The following is a 26,303-nucleotide window of genomic DNA, read 5'->3' as shown; positions in this document are numbered from 1 at the left end:
ATTACACATCAGAACTCCAAGCCACTGCAACTGGCATTAAGAACGGCACGCTTGAAAATCAGCCAGGTAGATTTCCAGATTCACAGAATAGAATCATAGGTGGGCCTGGGTTGAAAAGAACCAAAATGATCATCTAGTTTCAACTCCCCTGCTTTATGCAGGGTAACCAACCACCAGACCAGGCTGCCCAGAGCCACATCCAGCCTGGCCTTGAATGCCTCCAGGGATGGGGCATTCCCAGTCTCCTTGGGCAACCTGTTTCAAGATGTTAGACTCTCTAACATCTTACCACAACATAATAATGAAAAAATATTTTAAAAATCCTTGACAGGCAGGAACTTCCTGGCTGCAGCCTATGCTCCAGCCTTCAGGTGGTAGAGGGAAATGATCATTTCTAGTTGGAATTTTCATTTTTTTCCCCTAGCTTTCAATTAGGCAAATAATTCACTTGTCTCTTCCAGAGCTCAAATCACTGCTGTAAGTAACAGTTTCCATTTGCCATTTTTATTTCCTCTGTGAGATGGTGATATTTATAGCAACTTTCTCGGTCCCTTGCTTGGTTGACTCGTGATTGCTAGGGTTCTTGCAATCACATTACCAGAACAGTAGCAAAAGACAACTGCTCCAGCACTGGTTTTTGTAACCCATTACCTGTAGACACTCATCTGCCTACAGTAGTATGAGTCAGTGGAAATTACTGTTTATAGTTTACAGACTACATGTGACACTGAGCATGTTTGAAAGCAAAGTCCCTGCCTTGAATAGCTGAGATTTAAATTAGCTGAGGCAGCAGAGGAGGGAGGGCAAGCAATAGCAGGTCTTGCCAATCCATGGCATGATGCCGGGTGATAGGTCACCAAGCATGAAAGAAAACCCAACCCTGGCTTCATTATCAACATCAGGCCTATGCTCAGATGCCCGTGACTTATTTCCTGGAGAAGTCTCAAAACATGACCAACACCTGTTTGGACTTCTATGAGAGAGCTTAGTGCCTGCTATGATGCAGGTAGGACATTGATATTTATTTTCATGACTAATGCCTGAGACATCCAAATAAATTAGCTGTAAAATGTCTAGTATTCCTGCAAAAGAATGTAGCAGATTCTGCACGTGGCAGGTGCACCACGCACATATGGTACCAACGGATGGATGCTGGCTTCCTCACATATTGAGCTGTTGTGGAGTTGCTCTGATGAAGGGGAGAAGCATTTGTGAGCATTCATTCATGGAGCTGGAGTCACAGAGCAGGGTAACAAATGCAAAGGTAGGAGTGTTCAAGTGACCTAGGCAGGCCTGAGCAGGTGAACCTCATTAAGTCCAACAGACCCAAATGCAAGATCTGGCACCTGGGTTGAGGCAGCTCCCACTAGCAATACACGCTAGGGGATGAAAGGACTGAGGGCAGCCCTGCTGAAAAAGACCTGGGGCTACTAGTGGATGGGAAGCTGGACATGAGCCAGCAATGTGCCCTCACAGCCCAGAAAGCCAACCATGTCCTGGGCTGCATCAAAAGAAGTGTGGCCAGCAGGTTGAGGGAGGTGATCCTGCCCCTCTACTCTGTGATGGCGAGGCCTCATGTGGAGTACTGCATCCAGATGTGGAGTCCTCAGTATAGGAGAGACATGGACCTGCTGGAGTGTGTCCAGAGGAGGGCCACAGAAATGATCCATGGAATGGAACAGCTCTCCTATGAGGACAGGCTGAGCATGAGAGAGCTGGGGCTGTTCAGCCTGGAGAGAAGGCTGTGAGGTGACCTGATAGCAACCTCGCAGTATCTAAAGGGGAGCTACAGGAAAGAAGGGGACAGACTGTTTCGCAGGGTCTGGTGTGATAGGAGAGGGGAAATGGTTGCAAGCTCGAAGAGGGAAGATTTATGTTAGATATAAGGATAAATTTTTTTTACAGTGAGGGTGGTGAGGCACTGAAACCCAGTACAGTGGTTGAAGCCCCCATCCCCTGAGACTTCAAAGCGAGGCTGGATCAGGCCCTGGGCAACCTGATCTAGCTGTGGTGTCCCTGTGCACTGCAGGGGAGTTGGACTACATGACTTTCAGAGGTCCCTTCCAACTCCAAGGATTCTGTGATTCTAGTAAACAGAAAATGTACAAAACAGTGACCCAGTAAAAAATTGACTATCAGAAGGGTGTGTGGGTAGAGGTAGGCAGGCAAAACTGTAATTAGGTCAAAGAAAAATAATAGGACAAGCTTATCTAATACCTGGGCTGTCAGTACACAAATGCCAGGACAGAGGATGAACAGGAACAATTAAGAATTTTTATACAGGTGATTATGACGAGAGGGTTTGTGGAATAATAATTGAAACATTATTTGTAAAAAGGTATTTAAAAAAAAAAAAATAAGGTGAGAGCACAGTATCTTCAACATAGACTACCTGCTCAAGAATAAAAGGAGCAACGTTTTGATAATAATAAAATATCTGTTGGAAAAGCAAACTGTCCATCAAGTGCTTGCAATAGTTTGTGTAAGTTGTGTGAATGGCTCTAAGTCAGCCATGATTACTAGGATGAATCTGGTTAAGACAAACACGTTTGGAAGCCAACCATGAAACCACGGCCATCATTCTGGAGGAAGGAAGGAATATGCAGCAAAATCAAGGTGTTCCTGCATATTTCAACAATTCAGAGCCATTAAAAAGCTCCCTGTCATGATAATCTTCAGAAATAATGTGAAAAAATACATAGCGGAGCAGATTTTCATTAGGAAGAAGACTAAATAAACACAAAAAGTAGATCAAACAGTGGCTAAACAGAGCGTATTTAAGCAGTTTCTTTGCTTCAGCTGCCAAAGAGCAAACTATGATTAGGCATATCTGACTGATAGGATCACAAACAACAGCTGATTCAAGGGTATCTGTCCAAACAACGTGTTCTGCTGCACTCATTATAACAAAAGCAACCAACTCAACTCTGAAGACTAGTAGTTGAATAATAATAATAAAATCAAAACCAAGCAAACTTTACCAGTTTCTAAGATAGACAAAACCAACACTTAAATCACGGAAGGAACAGAACTCTGGATTCAGAGGCTAATCAGGCAACATGGAAAAAGATAGAACCAGAGAATTTAATGAGTTTTTCTAACTCGATGAATATGTGTTGAGATATGTAACGAGTGACAAAAAATCCAGTGTTAGTCAACGGGAAGAAACATCTGTGGAGAACAAAGCAAACATAGATACAACTGATTTAAAAGCTATTTTACCCATAGAAAATATTTTTTCATATTACAGTCAGAGGTAGCAATAGCACTAGAAGCTAGGAAAAAAATGTAGGCCAAGTAGTCAAAGCTTAGTCACTGCTGACAACATGAAAGATATACAAGTCATCCACTGCTTAGAGGTTCTGGTTATGTAAAGCAAATATAACCTTTAATCAACTGTAAACCAAGCAGCACTGTTCAGAGTACATAGATTGCTCTGAAAGTAATGCCACCTATTTATTTCCACAGAAACTACAACTGATACAAAGAGCACAGTAACACTGTTTGAGCATATTCTCAGCTACAAAACACTACTTTTCAACTCAGTCATCACAATTAGCTCTGCTGTTGAAAATGCAGTGAACGAGAGCCCGCATGCTGTGCTCACAGAAATCTGCACCAGTGGAGGTGCCCCACTGACACTGCTGCTGAAACGCACCACCCATTGCCTCACTGTGCTCACATCCATTGCTTGGCCTCCATAAATATTCAGCAAGCATCAATGAATGTCAATGGCTGTAATTTTTTCCTGTGTGGAGGAATTCAATGACACACCTCTGCTTCACTTGCACTCCTATGCCAAATGCCATTCTGTCAGACTGCCTCTGCTGCCATCTGTTGCATGGCAAGAGCACATCATGGAATATTGGTAGGAAGGTTCAACCGCTACTGCCATGCCACCAACATCCGCCTCTGACACCATGGGCTGATATACTGAAATAGGAGGCATTACCTTTGGAGTAGAACTCATAGTTTACATTAACCCTGAAAACTGAAGTAAATGACACCTCCCCCCTGCCTCCCGCAGCCATTTAGCTGTATTTTCTGGGATAACTTAGCTAGGAATCTGTGATAATATATCAACTTATTCTCATTGTACAAAAACAGCAAACCAGAAAGTTACCCTTGGAGCTGCAGTTCTAACCAGCAGTGTTTATTTGGAATATTTCTAAAAACAACTTGAAACACCAAACAATGTTTCCATTACAGATGTCGCCCCACAACCGAGCAAGCAGCAAGATGCAAATTTAAAACATATAAACAGTATACTTTTCTACGTAAAAGATAAGGGATTACACAGTTAAGTTTAGGGAAACCCATCAGACAAACAGACCTACGACAACAACAAAGAAACACGTTTCCTGAGAATTTTAAGATTGCCATAAGGACTGTCATTAATAAAGGTCAATTAACAAGTAATTCAGACAATAGCTTCAAACCTCCAGGTGAGAGCCCTGCCAGAGTGTGGCTCACTTCTCAAGTGTTCACCAGAGGCAACTGTGAACAAACAATCCTGCTGCAACTAAGATTAAGTTTACTAATCACAGTAGCTTGCATCTACACTGGAATCGCCCCGCTTGCTCACAAAAAGATCTGCAGCCCACTGAATCACATTCACATTTTCCAGTGTGAGACCAAAAGTAAAGCTGTGTGAAACTGAATGCCTTTGGAAAGAACATTTCATTATGTTAGTAAACAAAAGCTCAGCACCTTGCAGATGAAAGAATCTGTCTCTAAGTATTTTGTTTAGCTGTCAAACGTAGAAACAAAAATCTACACAAAAGTGATAAATTCTTGAAAATAACATGGAAGGAATACTCACAGAACATAACTCATGTTGTACATTTTACTTCATTTAAGCACAGCAAATTTCACCCATCCTATGATTTATCGAGTACACAAAATATGTACATAGAGGAAACCCAAACCCATAAAAAGACAATCATCTATGTGCATATGTACATATAACATATGCACATGAAATGTGCAATTTTCTTTTAATGCAAGTTAAACAAAGTGTACGCACAACAGGGTTGCACAGCCATTACAGAACAGAGCGTTCTGGGTATCCTCGTGATGTTTCGCATCTACAGCCAGTGCAAACTTACAAGGCACAAACTCAATGCTGACACTGTAGTGTTGTAAGTTCAGGCACATTTCAGTTTGTAGTTCTTCAGAATAATAATCGACAGAAGTGCTACTTCTGTACTAAAGTGCCAGCCTCTTCCCAAAGATTAAGCATTAAGTTGATGTAACCTGTACGCAATAATGATGAGCGGGGTTCTGAATTAACCTAACCTATCCCTGCAAAGTCTGTGGCTATGTCATGCTGTGTGGTCCTCACCTCTCAGACTATGCTGCTTCCCAAAATGCCTCCCTTACACTCTTCAGTGACTACCCATAGCTTGCTAGCCTCGACATACAGAATCTTACAGGTACTACTCAATGCTTTTTTCTAACTTTAGCCAAACCTCTGATAAAACCAGATTTAAAAACCCAGCCATCAGGAAATCTTTCACATACTTGCATTTAACGAACCTTTGTTCAATTGCATAGTGGGATGTGTATCAGCTAGTAAAGAGTTAAAAACAAAAGCTTGCTGCTTAAGGCAAAGTTTTTAACACAGCACAGCAGAAAAAGCCGAATACCGGGTTCATCAGTGTTTAAACAAAGCACTGGCTCATACAGTCTTCTCCTCACAGTGTTTTCTTTCTTACTTCAACAGCAAACACACACACAGTATGCTCAATTAGCAAATCCTGTTGCATTTTTTTAAATGAAAGGAGTAACTAACACATAGGCTGACTGCTACTGAAAACACCTGACCAATCAGAATTCTTGCACCCTCAAAAGAGGGTTTCTTCTTGAGCCTACCAGAAGTTCAAGACTCGCTTGTGCCCAGGTCTAATACAATAGCTAAAATTGAACCGATCATTTAGAAATTACAAATATTTAATGAGTTGCCACATCACTTTGCTAAAATTGTATTTTCAGTATTATTTTTCAATAGAAGACATTTAATAGACATCTGAAGAAAACAATACAATATAAAAGCGTAAGGGTCTTTGCAAACAGATCTTCTATTCCTTCTGCAAAGTAAGAAAGGAGAGTTTATTGGCATTTATTTGGAGTGCCATTGATAAAGACATGAGAATACGTAAGAAAGCAAAAGTTCTATTGATCCACAGACATCTTTGGCTTAGCCTTCCTGACCAAAGTCTTCTGTAAATTTCTTTAACTTCTCCAGGTCCTGCTCATTAACTGTTGGCTTTGTGCTAGCTAGTGAGCTGAGCATATCAGCCTGTGGGAAAGAAATCAAGAAAACATGCATTCAGAAAACACAGTATTGCTGTGAAGAAAAGTAAGCTTTAAAAAGGCTTTTAAAACAAGTTGACTATAGGAACTCTTATTGAAACAAAACTTCAATTAAGCCTGAACATTTCTGTACATGGGCCACTTTTTAACTTCCTGAAGACAGACAATTAGTGAGTTCTTCAGGAATTAAGTCACAATCTGAGGTTTAGCTTTAAAACAATTCATCCATTCAACAAGTGTTATTCACCACTGCTTACTGCAACAAACTGAGCTTCCCATCTTTCAGATACACATTTCAATACACTTTTAAGGATAGTTTAAAGTGGAAAACAATCACACGTTCCCACACATTCTTCAGTGTCCACCAACACAGAATAGTTCATCACTGATCTCCAGCAAAGTTTTACTGCTCACGACTGGTAAATTCTGTTTCTTCAGCTCAGCCAGTTTCTTATGTTTACATTTGGCTACTAGAAAATGGAGGAGTTCAGAAAAAAAAAAAAAAAATCACAGAGGTGTGAACTAAAAATCAGCAGTTAAGAAACCTTGTTAAAAAAAATTGTAAGAAAAGCACTGGCGAAGGGCAAATTAAATGAGGAGATGCTCAACATCTCATGTTACTATAAAAGCACAGGTTAAGTTAAAAGTCAACATCGTGATTTTCTAGACTTTCTCATCTCATCATACAACAGATAACCTGCTTAGAAAGAATTGAAGTCTGATCTTTTTAACGACAAGGACTGATTTTGGACTCTGAAACAAGTCCCCGTGCAATGTAGCCTACATTGCATTAGGAGCATTGAAGGAACTGTATTTAATTCCAGGAAAGACTGATGAAAAATCCACTTAATTTACACAGGCAGAAGTTTTAAGGCAGGCCTGCACTTGTTCACATCTTTTTGTGCTTCCTACTGTGTGCAAATATGCACGGATATTTCTCTCCTCAAACATAGTGACAGTTACATGTACAAAGCAGTGCATTCTATTTATAGGCTTGTGATCCTTATGCCACACAGCTTCCTTTCATTCATTACAGTTTGCTCACAGGAACGGACATCAGCACAAATCTGATATCAAGTCTTTCCTTCAAACATTGCACTTATATTCGGAATCTTTTGCTGCTTGGGGATAAAATACAGAACAAGTGCTCAGCGATTTGTAGTTTTTTAAGCAATAAATTTCAATTTGTCTCCAATATGTTTCATTCTTTAAACAAAAGCAAATATTTTAACATACACAAAAAAATCCACCTGAAAGCTTGTGAGAGCTGGCTACATCATCTGTGATGAAGTATAATCCAAACTACCATTACATCCACCAGTTATGCTTGCATTTCTTTTGTGGGCAAAATTTACCTACAGCACATTATTCCCAATTTACTTGAATATAATTTCCCACTTCTCAGTGTCAATAGTAATACTACAGAGTAATGAGAAAGTAACATATCATGGGGCAGGAATTCTGAAGGTTTTAAATGAACAAAAGAAAAATTAAAGAAGGGAGGAAGGGTCAGGTGCTGTCTATACTCCATGCCACTAGACAATAATAAATGCTTATCAGGGATGTAGAGCTGGCTTGCTGATAAATGTATTGTATTGTCATGCTGTGTGTTGGGATTGAAATGTCATCTGGTATGTCCAAGCGTGTCTGAAAACAAAGGGCTAAGCCAACTGCCTTGCATGCTGGCTCTAAAAAATCTTGAGTATCTTCACGATTCTGCAAAGCAAGAAACGCCACACAAAAAAAATACCCACCATGGAAACCTTAGGCTCCAGTAATTTATCCCCTGGAACATCCATCCATGTCATTTCTTTAGCTTCAGGATCACCTGGAGAGCAAGGGGTGAACAAATCTACCATGGTATTTGGATTTGACACTGATGGTCCTTTTACCTAATAAATAAATACATAAATAAATAAACACACTGGAGCTGAACATCTTTAGAGCAAAAGCATTCCCTTCCTTCTCTGTAGATGCCCCACCAATAGGAAAGTCTTATCCAGTGAAGTGGAATTGTGCAAAGGTGCTGGCATCATTCACTCGAAAACACACAGCAGTAGTCAGATACTTGACCTCATATCATGTCAGAACCAATGAGCCTTTAAGGTAGGAACGTTTGTAGAAAGCTGAAGTGTCAGGACTACCATTTGGAGAAGGCCAGTCTCTTCTTAGCCCTACGTCACTTTAGGAGTCCATTCACCACTGGTTAACATTTCTAAAAAATTCTCAGTAGTTATTGCTGAGCATCCCTCAAGTTAGGCAGCCATGGATGTCCTTTTAAGCTTTTACTTACTCCACTACAAAGTTGTGGGCACTTTTTGGACACAATCTCAAACAGCGTTTGACAGAAAATGAGGCCATCTAGTGGGAGAACAGAAACCATCCTTCTTTTGCAGATACACGGACAGAACCTCAATAGCTGCACCAGCTGCCTCTTATCTTTTCACAGCGCATATCTAGGAGCTGTAGTTCTACCATCTTTCGTCAGGCAGTGAAGTATCACACATCTCCATGAACACAGAACATATGCAAAGATCAAAAACAACTGTTTGTTTTGTTGAGAACTGGATTTGCTGTTCCAATCTGCTTTTAGAGCACAGCGAGGAAAAGCACGGATTATAACATTAGAAACTCACTTGGACAACCCAATATCAATCAGCTGCAACAAGCAATGGTTTACAATGAGTTACAAAAATGGAGCAAAGTGCTAAAAACAGGAGGCAGATAACAATTAGGACAAGGAGGAATAGTTTTAAACCAAAAGAGAGGAGATTTAGGTGAGATGTTAGGAGGAAACTTCTGAGATGGCAGTGAGGCAGTGGCACAGCTGCTCAGAGAAGCTGCGGTGCCCCATCCCTGGAGGTGCTCGAGGCCAGGTTGGATGGGGCCCTGGGCAGCTGAGCTGGTGCTGGCAGCTCTGTCCACAGCACGGGGCTGGAGCTGGGTGGGCCTTAAGGTCCCTTCCAACCCAAACCATCTCATGATTCTATTTAACTGGGACAAATTGCTATTATGGAAGTAGTTAATAAAGGAAAGATTTTCCTTACAAAAATAAAAGTCTGCATCCAATTAAAGTACAAACAAAACAAGTGGAATAGACTTGCATCAGAACACTCAAAGCACTGCAGTTTTGTTGGTTTTTTTTTCTTGTTTGGCAAAAGAGGTAAGAATTGCCTTTGGCTGCTCTGCAAACTGTGGTAACTGAGATTATTTCATTGTTCTGTGGTAGTCTGAGACACGCCTCAGATGTCTGCAAATGTCCATGAAAGGCTGAACTTCGACAACCCATTGGCCAGAAATGTCATCATCGTTTAAAGACAACAATGGATAAATACTTCAGGCATCACTGCTTAAGGGAAGGAATAATCCAGAAAATCCCTGATATATCAGAACAGCTGCTTATTTTTTAAGCAAATGCAGTTTACAACAGTGTCACAGCTTCAGAACACTGTTTCAAAATATTCTTTGATTTTAACTTGGAGAAAGTTCCTCAAAAAAAACCTATCAAATATTCCTCCCCACCACCAAAATTACAGACTGCTAACATTTTTTAGCAAATTGTTAAGGTTTCCTCACTGCAAGCACTGGAATTTAAATAGATCTCTCATATTCTGAACCATATTTTTTTAAGCATTCCTTTCCCTTGGTGTCTTAAGCTGAATGCGTTCTTTTTAACTATGTGGAGAAAAGTGCCCACCTTCAGTTCACACTAACTCTAGCTGTTCAGTCTAGGGCCCTGGACGAGTTACTGGTAAAAAGAAAAATATAAAAAACTGTCGTCATAACTGATGAGCAAGAATTGCTGCCAATATAAATTGCATGTATGACACAAATAGCAACGAAATGAAAGCTTTGGAAGCTTCCCTTTACAGAGTCAAAAGTCTCTACAGATAACAAGAATCCTTCACCTGAAATACATGAATTTCTGCAAAAACAAAGTTTGCAGTAAAAATGTAAGCAGAGATTATTTTAGTTTGGATCTCTAAAAACCAAAACAACAGCAAGAAAAACCTAGACAAGAAAAATACTATCATGTTATTTATACAATGCAGGTGTAACTGCAAGATAAGCAAAAAAAGTCTTACCTATCTATAGTTTCAACACTCTTTTTAGACAGCAACTAAGTGTAAAGCAGTTTTCACTTTACAGCAGCATTTATAAGATGTTCCTTGCTCCCCAGCAATGACAGAGCTTGCTCAGCTGTCTCGCATCTTTACTACTGTCACAAGTAACATTATGGAACTCAATGTTTTTACTGGAATCTTACAAGAATCTGAATTTTACAGTTTGAAGGACATCTCGAGTAAGCAGTTGTGCAATTGTAATTCATCTGTTCCCATGTAGATAAGGAATACATTTACACACACACACACACACACACACACACACAAGAAAAACAATTACACAATACAGAAGAAGAGCACAACTCTAACACTCTGATTTTAGTTAAACTTCAAACCGAATCTTTTAACATAGGTGAAGATTCATTGGATTACACAGCACGAATACCTAGAAACTTATGGCAGGACTTAGAAGCACTCCTTTGGTAGGTAAGAAGAACAGCATACACACATCTGTAGGCACATGGTGTTACCCCAAACCAAACTTGGCTTGCTTACAAGAAGTTTTCAGATCAAGTTAATTCTCAGAGTTGAAGCAATATGAAAAACGTTTGATTTTTCACTTACTTTTTTAAAGTGAGTAGCTGACTGCACTTTTCTAACAGGCTGCATCAGTGCATCGCGTACAATGATGCTTATATCTGCACCCGAATAGCCATCGGTTCTCTTCCCAAGCTCCCGATAATCTGCTTCTGTTAGGAGATTTGGAGTTGACCCGAGGTGCAGTTTGAACATCGCAGCCCTGGCGTGGTCTTCAGGTAAAGGAATATAAATACGCTTCTCAAACCTGGTTTCAAAAAGATAAAAGCAAAACACCCTACAGACACTGGTTCACGCAGGTGCACAATGGAAAGAAGTTTATGCAAATCAGCACATACTTTGGTCCTAAATGAAACTGCTTCTTTCTAATGTTGTATTATAAATGTTTTAAAAATATATCTCAGATATTCTGCAGCCTGTTCTCCTTAATAATACCATAGCTATCATAAGCTAGCATCTACAATTGAACAACTACTTCCTTTTTATGACAAAAAGTCTCTTCAGACTGCAGTTTCGCCAGGTTCACTCCAGCAAAGTTTGTGCTTTAAGAGAAAATAACTGAAGGAAAAGGAGTCTTTTAGTGTTTAAGTGTATCGGAACAGTTTTCACTCTCAAAGAAAGAGCTGCCTGATAACACATTCACACAACCAGTTTCTACAGAGAACGTTGTAGTTGGAAACAGATTTGAAAAGTCTTACTCTCAATACAGTTGTCGGTAGGAATGGTTAATAATTGCAGTGCTTCCTTTGAAGCATCTGTTCTCAAAGAGAGGACGACCTCCCACCAGGGAAATAAGACCAATTCCAAGTTCTGTAGAACACTATTAACTTCCTATATGTAACAAAGTGAGCCAGAACCATGACAAATTAATTCTGTTACTGCCGTGCTCTACCAGCTCCTTTAAGTTTTACGGACGAGAATGAGAGATACTCATTCACACTGCAAAGAATGAGTACCACGTTCGCTTCTTGTTCTTTCTATGAAACAACATTCGCACAGGATGGAAGCGACCTCTGGAGGCCACATGGTTTAAACTCTTCAGTCAAAGCATGGTCAAGCTGAATTAAGTACATGGATAAAATGACATTGTCACCAAAAAGCAATGCTTCGTTAGCCTACAAAAATTACCATTAAAAAGGTTGTACTTTCATCACAACATAATCACATCTGGCACATAACTGCATTTGCCCTTTGCTGCTCTGCAGCTGCAAGATCCAGCAATCAGATACAGATACAAACATCATCCCATTACAGAAATGCAGCTGAAACAAACACTGAAAGATCACAAATTGTGTGACCGGTACAGCAAAAATCATGCTTCTGTGTTACATAAAATTCTGTGAAATTACTCAAGCTATTCAACAGTTTGCTACAGTTGAAAATGATGGCTCTGCCCCCTCTTACTCTTCTGACTTGCTTATGTTGTACCTCACCCCCCATACTCACCAGGTAACCAGTCAGCAAAGAAGCAGAAATTTTTTTGCTCGGTCAAATGGAATTAGCTGCCTAAGAGATCACATTAACTACAGGACAAACATAAGAGTGAACAATCCACTTCTTAAATGAAGGGGATATTTGACTCAGTCCATCTCATGAGCCATGTCTGCAAGGATCAAGTAAATCACTCACCCAAACAGCCTCACAATGAACCCTCACAATAGTTGTAAATTTCTGACCATAAACATAAATACATCAATCATAGGCCAACATACCTTCTCCTGATAGCAGAATCCAAAACCCAGGGTATGTTTGTTGCTCCCAAGACCAATATTCCTTCATTATCAACACCAACACCTACACCAAGGAGGAAATAATTTCACCATTTAGAAAATAAACAGAGAATGCTTGATATTTTAGAATATTTACAAAATGTAATGGAGTAAAGCTACAGATCTTTTCACATGTAAGCTATGTATTTTATGCACAGCTGAACTCCTTCGAATCTGAAAACTATTAAACTTACCTTGCATCTGGACTAAAAATTCTGTTTTAATCCGTCTAGCAGCCTCACTTTCATTTTCACTTCTTGATCCACACAGTGAATCTATCTCATCAATGAAGATAATAGAGGGCTTGTTTTCTCTGGCAAGCTGGAACAGGTTTTTCACTAATCTTAAAAAAGGAAAAGGCTGCAGTTATCTTAATGTGCAAACCAGCAAGAACACGTAACTTTGGATTATGATGCAGTGATTTTGTTAAGAAAAAGCTAAAAATAAAAATTAAAATGAATCCCACATAAGATATTAACAAAGCTACTCAAAGATACAACATCCTTTCAGCTCCAATAGCTCTGCATTATGCTGAGATAGCACAGAATAAGGTAACTTTAGGCTTCCTGGTCTTGTTAACATATCGCATCATAACAAACAAACATGCAGAATGAGTATTTCACGGGCGGTCACCACTTCCAACCCATATATGCCCATCTTTTATGTCTTCAAGATTTTGTCTGAAAACAGAAAGTAGAAAAAAAAACCCCTTCACACAGAGAAAGAAACATCATGTGTTATATGCAGGGCTACTGCAACAGATGAGCCAGAAGGGGACAAGAATCAAAGTATCCCAACACTTCAGACCACTTCGTTGTACAATCACACTGGGTTCAGAAGGGCATTGATCACCACTGTGCTCCTGCTACCTTCGTCTGAACCAGTTTTAAAAACAGTCTTGAGTACTGAAGAGCAGTCCAGCTGCTACAGCACAACATACAGTGCATTATGGTACCTTCATCTGACACTACTCTGAAGCACAGAAAAAAATCTAAGGTTTACTTTAACAAGACACATTAACTTTCCTTCAAATTTAATTTCTTTAGAGTATCCTATCTAGCCCTGAAAATTTAATTTTGTCTTGATAATATTTTCCTGGAACTCTGGAAACTCCAACTTACTTTTCACTCTCTCCTAACCACTTTGAGACCAGGTCAGAAGAAGATACTGAAAAGAAAGTGGAATTGTTTGCTTCTGTTGCAACAGCTTTTGCTAGATAAGACTTTCCTGTTCCTGGTGGTCCAAACAGAAGAATCCCTCTCCAGGGTGTTCTCTTTCCTGCAAGAAAGGAATCAGCAATCATCAAAACACTGTATGAAGAACAAGTCTATCTTCCTCACGAAGCCTCCCTATTTTACTAAGTTTTCTGTATGTACCTGAGAAACATCTGTCAGATCATTAATAGCTCAGTCTGAGCCTCTGATGTATCAGCATAATGCTCTTCTCAGACTCTGCTCACACTACTCATTTCAACAGTAGTATTTAGAATAGGAAATAAATGCTGTAATACTGACCTGTGAACAAGTGTGGAAATTTAATGGGCAAGATCACTGCTTCTTTAAGTGCTTCTTTGGCACCTTCAAGGCCAGCAACATCACTCCATTTTACATTTGGTCGCTCCATAACAATGGCACCTATGAGAAAAGATTGCATAAATCAGTGAGGCATGTTCTTCCACTATTTGATACCATACATTTTAAAAAAGAAATCTACACATATGTTTACATAAAATAAAAACAAGCCATTTCCATGCAGATTTAAACATCAAACAATGTGAGTCAAATGGATATAATTTCTACAGCGGCAGCGCTAGGCCGGCACCGCACTGCCGTCAGAGCACGGCTCCGGTGGGCTGGGAGGACAACATCTACCTCTCGGCCTGCTGCTTGCAGAGGAAATTTGGGAATTCAAGGAAGAATATTTAGAGCACAAGCTGCAGAACAAGATAAACAGCATGCCAAGGACAGAGGACGTCTCCAAGCGAGACAAAAGTCGAGTGAGCTGCGTGATCGCCACACGATGCCAATCTAATTGGAAGAAGAGCACGTGGCTAGGAACGACTCGTGACTCTGACTGGAAATCTTCCCAAATGAACTATTCCCAACTACCCCAATGCTTATCTTCCTGTACTCAAGCACTCTTATCATTTCAGTTGCCATTTTTGTCTACAAAGGTTTTTCTGTAAGATCACAACCAGTTTTTGCTAGCTATTTTCTTGTCGCTTTCCCCTTATGCCTTCAGAGCTCTGTGAATTGGTTGATGTCTGTTTTCTACAACGCAAAGCGTACTGCTACTTGTGGCTAACAAATAAAGCAAATGACATTTGCTCACTTTTTGTCCACGTCCTTAGAGATTTTAACTTTTCCTGCATGCCCTCCTCATCAGATTGAAAGGAATATTTTTTGCTTGCAATCCATATACAGGAATCCAACCGCTCTCTTTTAACGCCCTAAATACTTCTGCTAGGTTGATTAAACTCAGTTTTTCTTTAAGATTGTAACCGGATTCCATCACTAAATTAAATAGTAGAACAGATAGGAACAGGAGATTAGTTCCAAGTTATCAGTTATCTGGACCTGACATACTGTGGTAACTGAAATCAGCACACTGTAAGACATTACCCATACCAGGAAACAAATGGAATGGGACATTGTGGCTTCCTCATTTGTAGGTAAATGTAAGAGAACAGCTGGAATACTAAGCAACAGAGTGTAAAAGGTCTTTAAAGTTCTGAGAGTTCATGACAATAAACCCACAACTATGTTCCAGTTTGAATTTTAGTGGCCGCTACTCCCACAGTGAGTCAAATTGCTGTTATAATCAAAATGTTGATGAATAACCATAGATGTGGAAGGTTCCTTAAGACCAAGTCAGCCAACACTAACAAGGCAGTAAAACTGAATCCAGGGCATAGCTATAGCTGTCACGGGAAGTAAAATGATGATGAGTAAAGTGAAGGCTGCCCAGAGCTTACACTGAACAGGAGACTCCTATGTTAAGTTTAAAAACACCAAAGATCTCACATCTCAGATGTTGAAAGCAAGAGAATGAATAAGCAAGAACCTTAGTGTTTATAGGAAACTCTTCAAGAAGTGCTGGGTGAAAGCCACTGTTTGTTGATGAACTGAAGGTCAGATTAATTTTGGAAGAAACAAAATGGTTACAGTGAAGCACAGGCTAAGAGTCCAATGCTTAATGATTTTACAGTATAGGAAATTGTCCCATAGGACCAAACACAGAATTGAGTAAATGTGTAGAGAAGCAGAACTATGGCACAGTTTACAAATGTGTACAGCAGCTCTTGTAATGACAGAAACTGAGAGTTCAGACAAATGCATTTGATCTCTTATAGTGAAAATAAGGAGAATGAAGTTTCTACATATCAATACACATTATCTGGCAGGGAAGCTTCTACCATTTCCTTACCATTAAGAAGTAATAAATACCAAGCTAAGCCACTTCTTTACTGTATAAAAAACTACTGCTAGCTGCTATACATTGCATCACTGAATGTGTACAGCACGTTATTTCAAAAACAGAAACAATTATGTTACTCAACTGAGTAACACCCCTCATCACAGCAACATGAGGAAATCCTGTCTGTTGCTATGAACAAACAAGAATCCATCTTCCCACCTTATCAACTTGAGTTCGAGCCTTTCTGTGAAAATGGTCCTGCTTATTCTGTGTACTTGGATGGCATCTGTTACTCTGGCCTCTGGGCAATAATACAGCAACGCACCTAAGAGTAAAACTGGCACAGTCTAACAAAATAGCTATCTGGGATCTTGCAACTATTCCCTTTGGAAAATGTTTTCTTGATAAATAATACAATTTCAACATACTCACCACTGAATTTCATGGCATGCTTCATTAAGACTGTACTTCTGAATGTAAAGAGTATATACTAGTTGAACCACTTAAAGTTAACAAGTTAACTGGCAAAAAACTCAAAACCAGCAACAAAACCAAACAACTAGAAATTCACTTGACCAAAGTTACCTCTATTTAAATAAATGGAGGCTTCAAAGTTACCTTGAAGTTGATTCTGTAGTTTCTTTTTCTCAGGATCCTCTGACTCTCCTTCCCCATCACTGTCATTCCTGATATGGAAACAAGAAATAAAACGTTGAAATACACAGAGACATGCTGTCCTACATTACAAGTCAGAAAGCAAATAGAAAAGACATCACTCTAAGGAATGAAAAACCTTACAATTTTAGATTCTTTCAGTTCTCTACAAGTTTACATCACTGTAGTCTTGTTTTTCTACACTAATTCCCCCCGCCCCAACCATTTCAACTTCCTTGCAGACCTGAGCCCTTCCTCTTAACTCACTTCTACGTGTGTTGACTCAGCCTCTAGGAAACAAAAGCAACATGGAAGCAGCAAAATGGTTTCGCTGTAGATGCTGGCACTTACTCCTTGTCCAGAATTGCAAACTGGACTTGGTCAATTTCATTTAGTACTATGAAACTCTCTAGTCTTGTCAAAGTAAAGGAAACTGGAAGTTAAAAGTAGAAAAAAGTATATGAGATAAGGAACAAATAGAATAGAGACACCTAGCCTCATGCTTCCTTCTACTATAAACCAGCAGAACGCAGTACAGCTCAAAAAACAGTTCATGAAATGAGCAGACAATGACAGACACTGAAAATTGGGTGAAGTTGCAAGAGACAACTGAGCAGTTCTAGCTGTTCAAGATTACCAAACAGGGCAATCTCACTCAGAGACACCACTGTGAAACTCTTCTTTTACCTTAGCAAATACAAAAGAGGATCGGCTTGTTCAGGTGGACTGATTCAGCTCACAGATGTGCAAAATGAAAAACAGATCTAATAAAAGGAAAGCAGTGGATAGGCAGGAGCAATTCAGACCATCAGAACATCAGCCTATGACAGAATCTTGTTACCTCTTATCAAATGTGAGACAAATAAAACTTAGACCACAGTAATCATCACCAAATCTGAATTTATTTTCTATGCCTAAATATTCACATGCAGAAGAACTGTGTCACTAGGTTCACTGGCACTGAACCTAAAAAGCAAGTATTAGTGTGAAGCAGCTTTCATTCTTCAGTGAATTTCCTATGAAGCATTCAAGGACGTACCAAACAAGCACAAAAAAGCCTGTGATATTAATTTACATTGTTTTTCCTCTTTAAGCCCGCTGTACTTCAGCATTAGCAGTTACCTGAAGCGAAGCACTTGAAAAACACTATTTGAAGCAATCTTTGAAAAGCTGAATCTTAGAATAAGCTGAGTTCAGGAAGTATTTTGCTTTACCTTCTCCCAAAACATACCCTTTTCCATCAGAAGGACCAGACTCTTTAACTGGCTTTGGTGCAGTTTTTTCTCTCTTTTTCAGATATTCTTTCAGTTTTTCTGCTCTGTCCAAGTATTCTGCACACTTCACTCTAATGCTCTGTTTTGCTTTATCACCCTGTGCTTCATCTAAGAGTTTGAAGAGAAACAATGCTTTATTAACAGCAAAATACACGTGCATCATTCAGAAAACATCTCTAAGTCTTATCAAGATACTTCTCTCAGGGTTTACCACATATCCAAATGTTTCATTTACCTTATTTTTTCCTCTATGCCATGGAAAGAAGTGACAGGAAAGAAGTTAACGCCTACAAATCAATGGTAAATAATCACTTACAAATCAAATATGCACCTGAACATTGCTTTGCCTTAAAAACTTGACTGAACAGGAGTAAGGACAATGGCACTGGAAGCTTTTTCTGTCAGTCTCTCAAACTGCTATGCAGTATCTTAAACACCTGAAAAAATGAGGAGTGGTTTAACAGCCACAGTTCTGTTAGTCACTACTGCAGTACTTCAAATCAGCAACCAAGCTTGAAAATATGAAGCTCATGTGCTAAGTTCCCAAACGTACATCAGTACGGTTAAAAGCACAGGAAGTCATACTCTGACAAAATCCAGAAGAAATAAATGGACAATATAATTTGTGTTTATCAATCCCCAAGCAACTGTAAAGGAAATAGTGGTCTTTGTCTTATTTTCCAAGTCATAGGAGTTCTGTGAGCGCATTCATGTCAGGCCACCAACCCTAGCCCACTCAAATTAGGCCTGATACCTACATTAAAGAAATGCATTCTTTGCATACAAACATCGGACACGAGGCAAAAGGCACACAGAAATGTGAAAAGAAAGGCATAAAATAATTACAAGGGAATGAAAACTGAAGAAAAACGAGAGAATACAAGTCCATCTCATACATTTTGCTGGCCAAGGTGATTAGCGTGACTGATACAAATTGGTAAAAAACACCAGTAGAAAAACCATATGAAAGTAAAAGGCATGAGTTAATGAGCAAAGAACAACCTGTGGATGCTACTAAGAGTTTTTAAAAGAAGGGAGCAGGCATGCTCCCTTGCATAATATACCACCTTAGCCAAACTACAGAGAGCAAGTGTCAACTGACAAGGACAGTCAGAAGTTAAACACTGATGTCAATAGAGGAGACTACTCCAGGCAATATCAAACTTGACTTCATCACTCAGTGCATTGCACTTACATTTAACGACGTGGATAAAATACTGCACAGCATGCTGGTACAAACGGAAGGCTTCTTCATAGTTTCCTGCTTTATCTTCTTGTGCTGCCTTACTAGCAAGGTCTATCGCTTTCTGTAACACAGGTAAATAATTCAAATGAGTGCTGCGTGAGTGTTTGGTGTGATCAAAGGGATTTTAAGCTGCTGCTCTGACTGCCTTTTGGTGGCCAGCTTTTCTGCTCCTCAATGTTTACCCAAAACAGTTGATGTTATTGAAGACTTGCTGTCAGTTGTCTTCACCAAATCCTATTGGCATCAGAGTCACTACTGGAAGAAAATGATTACAAAGCAATGAAACCAGCATCCCTTCCCTTCTGACCCAATGCCAGGAGTTAGTTTCAAAGACTCATTATTTGGTAAGCTTCTCTTGAAGGCTTTAGGTACTTGATATCCAAGTGAGAAAGTCTAACCATCTCTCCAGTGTGCATATGGGGGGAGCCCAATGGACAGGAAATGCACCTAAATTATCACAGAAGTTAAGGACAATTAGAAATGGATTTTTATTTGTTTGCTGAGCTAATTTCAAATACATCTGGTCGTAATCTAAGACACCACACTGGCCTGTGGATTTATTGATATTACTGTTATTCCTTTGCTCTTGAGTGCTTATTATTACATTTCGTTCCTTGGAACATCCATACTTCTTCAGGACAATTAAAAATGACAATTCAAATGACCAAGACACGTATGCTTAGAAAAGCCAGAGCAGACTAACGCTACCTAGAACTTCTACAGCCCCATATGCATTTTTCTACTTCTGCCAGCTCAGTTCCCAAGACACAGACAGCACGTTCATGACGACTATGCTAATATCAGGCAGCAAGGTGAAGATGTTCAATCTCATCACAGGGTTTCCACTAGGCACTGCTGTGCACGTACTCTCAACAGTAAGCAGACACTCTGATGCGTCTCAGTCAAAACCAAGCTGATAAACTGAAGCCACCAGAAAAGGAGGAGCAAAACTTCTCCTTCTATTGTTTTGTCTTGCCTTTTTGGAAGTAAAGATATTTCACTGGATCCATCTGAAATTAAGAGTAATTTATTTCAAAACAATCACCTGACAAGTAAGACTATGGATCCTGTGTGACAAGTGTTGAAAACAGAGCAAACATCTGTTTCTTTGAAACAGAACTTCGTCTTTCCTCACTGCTGATCTCGTGCTGCCCTCTACGAACCATTCAAATTCAGCACAACAAAAATAAATTCCAAACAATAATTTCTGTTACTTTAGTGATTTAATTACCACAAGAACAATCCAATGATTCCTGGACAGAGTACAACAAAAGCAGAGCTATGATAGAAGTGACACTATATCCAAACAACAAATAAGAGTTGTACTTGATGATTCCTGTGTAACACTTCTAACCCAGGATATTCTATGATGCTATGGTTTGTGTTCTAAATGGTAAAGACTGCCTCTGCTCAGTGGTAAGTCTCCTAACAGGGCATCTTAGAGCCTTGCTCCTCTGAAATACAAAAACAAAGGCCTACATCACGTACTGGCTGCTTCTGGTATTTTTCTTTTTAAACAAAAACCCAGAAAACCATGACTTTGGTGTTAGACTCTCAGCTCTGGTACTTGATTACATTAAGAAGGCTCTTAGTCTGTTATTGCGATGGAAAACACCAGTATCAAACAGGAAATAATTTATATGAAAGTTGTATAAAATAAGGCATAGCTGTAACCATAAATGAGGTACAAGCTATATCTATGGCTATAGTTTGATAGCTGGATGAAAACCACCCTTGGAATGAACACTGGCTTTGCTCTCCTGCTTACTCTGAGCCCTGCAATTGCACAGAAGGGCTCAGGTTGGAAGGGACCGTAAAGTCCACCCAGTTCCAATCCCGCTTCCATAGGCAGAGCTGCCCCCCACCAGTTCAGGCTGCCCAGGGCCCCATCCAACCTGGCCTTGAGAACCTCCAGGGATGGGGTACCACTGCTTCTCCGGACAGCTTGTGCCAGAGCCTGGCAACCCTCTGAGTAAGGAGTTCCTCTTAACATCTAACTTAAATTTCCCCTCTTTCGGTTAAAAACCATTCCCCTTTGCCTTATCTCTATCAGAACATGCAAAATGTCAGTTCCCCTCCTGTCTATAAGCTCCATCAGCTCCTGGAAGGCCACAGTGAGATCTCTCCCAGCTTAGTCAGCGTAAGCACTACACAGTCTTAAGCTTACAGGCATGGCCATGGTTCAAACAGGTTAAAAGCTACTTTTTGCACAGGTTATTCCTGGATTTATTTTGAACCGATAACACAAGCAGTTACACTCCCACAGCCGAAGGCTAAGATAAAAAAAATAAAAAGGAATAGAGAGCAGACAAGCATTTCCGAGAGCAGCGCTCTCAGCAGAACCCCAGTCCAAAGTATGCCTCCAACTCACAGCAGGCCGCAGTCTCGCCCCAGAGGCCACCGGACCTTCTGGCCTCAGCCGTGCAAGGGACTACCCGGGATCCTCCGGCGCTTCCGAGCCCCCTCCCGGGCCTCCTCGACGCTCCGCCACCGTCGGTGTCGACGCTTCTGCCCCCAAGTCCAGCCCGGCGCCCCACCCCCCGAGTCCGCCCGCCCGCCGGGGTTCAACGGGACCCGCTGTACCTGCAGGTTGCCCGCCATGGCGTGGCGCCGGGAAGGGGAAGGACACGAGACGAGACTGACCGCGGCTGGCCGGAGCTGCCCTTCCCGCCACCGCCGCCCACCGAACCGAAACGCCGGCCTCCGCCAGCCGCTTCCGCACCTCAGCGCCGGCCGGACCGCTTCCGCTTCCGGGCAGCGCCCCGCGCGCGTCATCTGACGTCAGCACGCCGCGCCCCGCCCGGCCCTATCCGAGGGGCCGTGCGCATGCGGGCTGGGCGCCGGAAGCGGAAGTTGGTGGGCTAGCGGGCAGCAGTGGGGCCGAGGAAGTGGGGGCGGTGCCAGGTCCAGCAGTGACGTAGGGGGAGGGCTGAGCCGGGTCGGGATCTGATCTTTACCTGCTGTGGGGAGCCTGCTGTAGTAGCGGGGGCTGGGCTGAATGCTCTCCAGATGTCCCTTCCAGTCCATACGATTCTGTGATTATTTCTGTAAAATGTTAAATGGTCGTTTACATGGTTTTGAATAAATCTCGTTTTTTTCCTCCTGCCTCACGTTTGGGACACAAAGACATTTTTTTCTTACATCTCTGCTTTCTCACACCATTTGCTTGCTTTCAGCAGCACCGTCTTTTGCATAATCCGAGCACTGAATGCTTTTATTCACAGAACCAGCTCTTAATAACTCCTGACAGTCATAAGCAATCAGGCATTAGTCACCTGCGGCTCAGTAATAAAACTCAGCTCACGGGTAGTGTCTGCAGAGTAAGAGCAATGGTGTGACTCAGAAAGCACAGCACATTACAAACGACTCTTGTAAACTTGCTATACAGATTTCAGACTTATGAACTTCTGCTAAGTCAGTGCAACAGTTGTGTTAAATTAGTGTCATTATCCTTCCCTGTGTAATACTGTTAGGGAAACTCTGCCTTAGATTCACAATCCTCATTTTTCCACCTGCCTCCAACTAAGCCCAGTACAATCTGCTCTAGGATGAGGGTAAAAGGCACAAGCACAGTCAGCCCTATATCTAGGAAGGTTGATGTAATTTCTTCCTGAAGTCCTCTGGTCAGCAGTTTGTTTTGCTTAATGTCTTCATATGCACACATGATACAGGATGCACAAGGCTGATGTTCAGGCGTGATCAGTAACAGCTGTTCTTCTATTCCAAATGTGAAAGGGCACAATGTAGCAAAGATTACTGCATGTAATCAGGCTGTGGGAAATGAGATGGCAAAGGAAATGTTGGAACTAAGAGCAACGTTCAGGAATCAGAATGATATGGTTGGACGGGATCTTAAAGATCATCTTGTTCCAACCCCCATTGGAAGTATGTAGTATTTCTGGCTGTGCCATCTGTACCTATGGTTTTCAAATCTGTAATGCTACACTTAGCTTTTAGATCTAGGTCTAAAACAGTACACAAGTCACAGGCATGTAAGTAATGTCTCTCCAGTCACATTTCGCAGGTTTCCGAAACGCCACATATAAACGTGTTTCTTTGACTGTGAATGAGATTTAAAAAAATAAATCAGAAAAGGCACATGTATATTTACAGATAACAGGCTAAATCTTGTACTTCTTAATTAAACCTTACTCATACAATATTCCTATCGTGTGACTTTGCAGCTAGTTTTGCCTAAGGAAATACTGGCTGAATGCTGAGTAATAACATCACAACAGATTCCTGAGAAGCTAATGAAGTATCACAGCAAGAGTATAGTTTCAACTTGAAATATGTGTATGGTCACATTTTTGAATGCTTTCGATTGCTGAATTGCTGTGTTACAATATTCTCAAAATCCATATCACAATTGTTAGCCGAGTATAATGACAATAAATTATATTAATGATGTTAAATGAAGATATCGTAGAATCATAGAATATTCCAAGTTGGAAGAGACCCACAAGGATCACCAAGTCCAGCTCCTGGCTCTACACAGCACTACACAAAATTCAAACCCAATGTCTGAGAGCACTGTCCAAATGCTCCTTGAACTCTTGCAGGTTGGGGCTGTCCTGGGCAGCCTCTTCCATGCTCATTGCCCTCTGGTGCGGAACCTTTCCTAACCCCCAGCTGCCCTCCCCTGACACAGCTCCATGCCGTTCCCTCGGGCCCTGCCGCTGTCACACAGAGCAGAGCTCAGCGCTGCCCCTCCACTCCCTGTGAGGAGCTGCAGCTGCCATGAAGTCTCCCCTCAGTTCCTCTGCTCTGGGCTGAACAAACCCAGAGACCTCAGCTGCTCCTCGCACACCTTGCTCCCCAGAGCCTTCCCCATCTTTGCGGTCCTCTTTTGGACAGTCTCTAACAGTTTTATGTCCTTATATTGTGGCACTCAAACCTGCCCCCAGTGCTGGAGGTGCAACTGCACAGCACAGAATAGAGGGGATAACCCCTCCCCACACTCAATGGCAGTGCAGGGCCTGATGTACCCCAGGGTATGGTTGGCACTTTGGGCTGCCAGGGCACAACTCTCAGTCACATTCAACTGCCCTCCAGCAAGTACCTATTGGCCTCAGTGAGGCCCATCTGCTAGCTGTCTGGGTCTCTGTTAAATCACATCACTGTGACACTAGGTGGCACAGGCACACATGATCTCCATGTTCCTTAAGGATGAGTGAATTGTAGAGAATGCTTCCTGTTACCAATTTTTGGCATGGAAAGAGAGGAACCAAACCACAGGTTGGTTGAATGCCTTGTGCTAAGAATAGGTGAATGCATCAATAAAATAAGTCGTGTATACAGCACAGCCAGGCCTCCTGTCACCAATACTGCTCTACTGTGGTAGCTGAAAGTGGCTACAAATGACTAACATTAGTGTGAGACTTTGTTGTTAGATGACGTGAGAGCCATGAAGTGAAAGAGAATCTTTGTGACAGAGTATCTAACAGTGCAGGTAGATAAGGCAGGAAAGATAAGTGTAAGGAAAGATAAGGAGAAAGGTAGGAAAGTAAAACCACTGTTTTTCTCTAGTTTTCTACCTAGTGAAATGATAAAGAAAGATCAATTAGACATAGGTTAACAAAAACTTTAATTAAGAAAACTAGGAGTTAAAATGCACGTTGTCCAAATCCCATTACACTACCTTGATCTTCTTCAGCATATGTGCAATGAGATCTCTCACACTAGACAGCTCCTCCAGTGGGCACGAAATCTGAAAATCAATTATTTGCTGTTTATGCTGCTTATCATTTCCAGATGAAATTCTACAAGATAATTAGAGTGATGTCCTTGAAGATCTACTCTTTCGTCTATTTAAGCTTCCAGATGTATTGCTTATCTATGATAAATATCCTTCCTACCTACAAGGCTTCTATAATAAGAGTAACGTTTTCTACAGTAATCAGTAATCAATCAGTAGAAAGTAGGTGAAGGCTGGGTGTTCCTAGACAACCTGGGCCCATACATGGACAAAATGAGGAGGGGGACACCTCCCTAAATGACAGCCAGAGAGCACTGAAGACCCACAAGCAAGCACAGAAGGTTCAGATATGTTGGTGTAACCTTGTAAATGCAGTAATCTTGTGAATATGTAATGGATAGGTGTGCCTTATATATTAGATAGGCGAGTATTGAAAACGTTTGGTTTATGGATATAGATAGTACTATTATCCACCTTTCACCTGAGCATAAATAAAGCAGTATCTCTTCTCTAATGCCTTGTCTTTTCATTGTATTTCAGGAGACTTTGAAACTGAAAACAGGTGTGCAGCTTGTGAGCACTCAGTGCACACAGTCATTTTGTCCACAGTGCCTTCAAGCCTCCTCTGCACTGGGGTGTGGTGTGACAAAAAGTGCAAACACTGCTTTTGCAAAAGACCCAGACCACGGGCTGTACTAGGGAACATGTCTGCCTGGAGCACAGTGCCCTGGGGAGTGCTGCTGGTACAGTAGTCCTGGATGAGTGGCTTCCTTCTGTAACCACTTTTAATTGCACTAGAAGCATACCAGCATGGTGGAGGAGAGCTGGGTCCCAAGAGCCTTTCTTTCAAATTCATTCAGAACTCTAGATTTTAGGCAGGGTGTTGTAGCTGTAAAGCCCAGGAAGAAAAGATTTAAAGCTCTACTCAGCACTAGAAAGACTGGAGCCAAAATAATGCCATGTTGCACCTATGGCACTAGAGACAAAGGGGAGCTTCAGGGCAAGACTTGATGTACTGGGTGTTGAGGAGTCCTCAGACTCTAGTGTCAGGGGGATGTGCCACAACTCTACTCTGCCCCAACCTGCAGCCTGAAGTGTCAGTGCAAATGTCTCCTGCATAGGTTAGGCATCCTCTTCTGAAAGCCCTTGGTCTTTGCACACTTTATTCTGCAGCTGCAGCAGCAACCAAAGGAAAATTAGGTCTTGCTTTGAAAGCCAGCCCCTTCCAGCCATGACTGGACCCTTCTCACTCCATCTCCGTGGATGATG

At 41.2% G+C, this 26,303-nt stretch overlaps 1 protein-coding gene across 1 annotated transcript; it reads right to left on the bottom strand.

Moving 5' to 3' along the window:
• Positions 1-4,119: 4,119 nt before the first annotated feature.
• Positions 4,120-22,122, bottom strand: VPS4B (vacuolar protein sorting 4 homolog B). Its single transcript, XM_085220319.1, has 11 exons — positions 21,920-22,122; positions 19,286-19,397; positions 18,048-18,198; positions 16,781-16,848; positions 14,260-14,379; positions 13,867-14,023; positions 12,940-13,088; positions 12,689-12,770; positions 11,004-11,223; positions 8,070-8,207; positions 4,120-6,301 (listed from the first exon to the last, which is right to left on the bottom strand). The coding sequence occupies exons 1-11, from the start codon at positions 22,109-22,111 to the stop codon at positions 6,200-6,202; spliced, it is 1,491 nt and encodes a 496-aa protein (XP_085076445.1). The 5' UTR covers positions 22,112-22,122; the 3' UTR covers positions 4,120-6,199.
• Between the last annotated feature and the right edge of the window lie 4,181 nt (positions 22,123-26,303).

This window comes from Meleagris gallopavo, chromosome 3, assembly GCF_905368555.1.
Source record: "Meleagris gallopavo chromosome 3, MGAL_WU_HG_1.1, whole genome shotgun sequence".
NCBI lineage: Eukaryota > Metazoa > Chordata > Aves > Galliformes > Phasianidae > Meleagris > Meleagris gallopavo.
Note: the sequence above shows the minus strand (reverse complement) of the source record. Positions and strands in the feature narration are given on the sequence as shown.

Bases quoted from the DNA above. Each gene is read 5' to 3' on its own strand.
- VPS4B (XM_085220319.1), bottom strand. From the start codon at position 22,111: ATGACGCGCGCGGGGCGCTGCCCGGAAGCGGAAGCGGTCCGGCCGGCG. The intron at 14,380-16,780 runs GTAACTTTGAAG...CTTTTCTCATAG, and splicing joins ACTACAGAATCAACTTCAAG to GTGCCATTGTTATGGAGCGA. The intron at 6,302-8,069 runs GTGGGTATTTTT...TCTTTCCCACAG, and splicing joins TGGAGCCTAAGGTTTCCATG to GCTGATATGCTCAGCTCACT.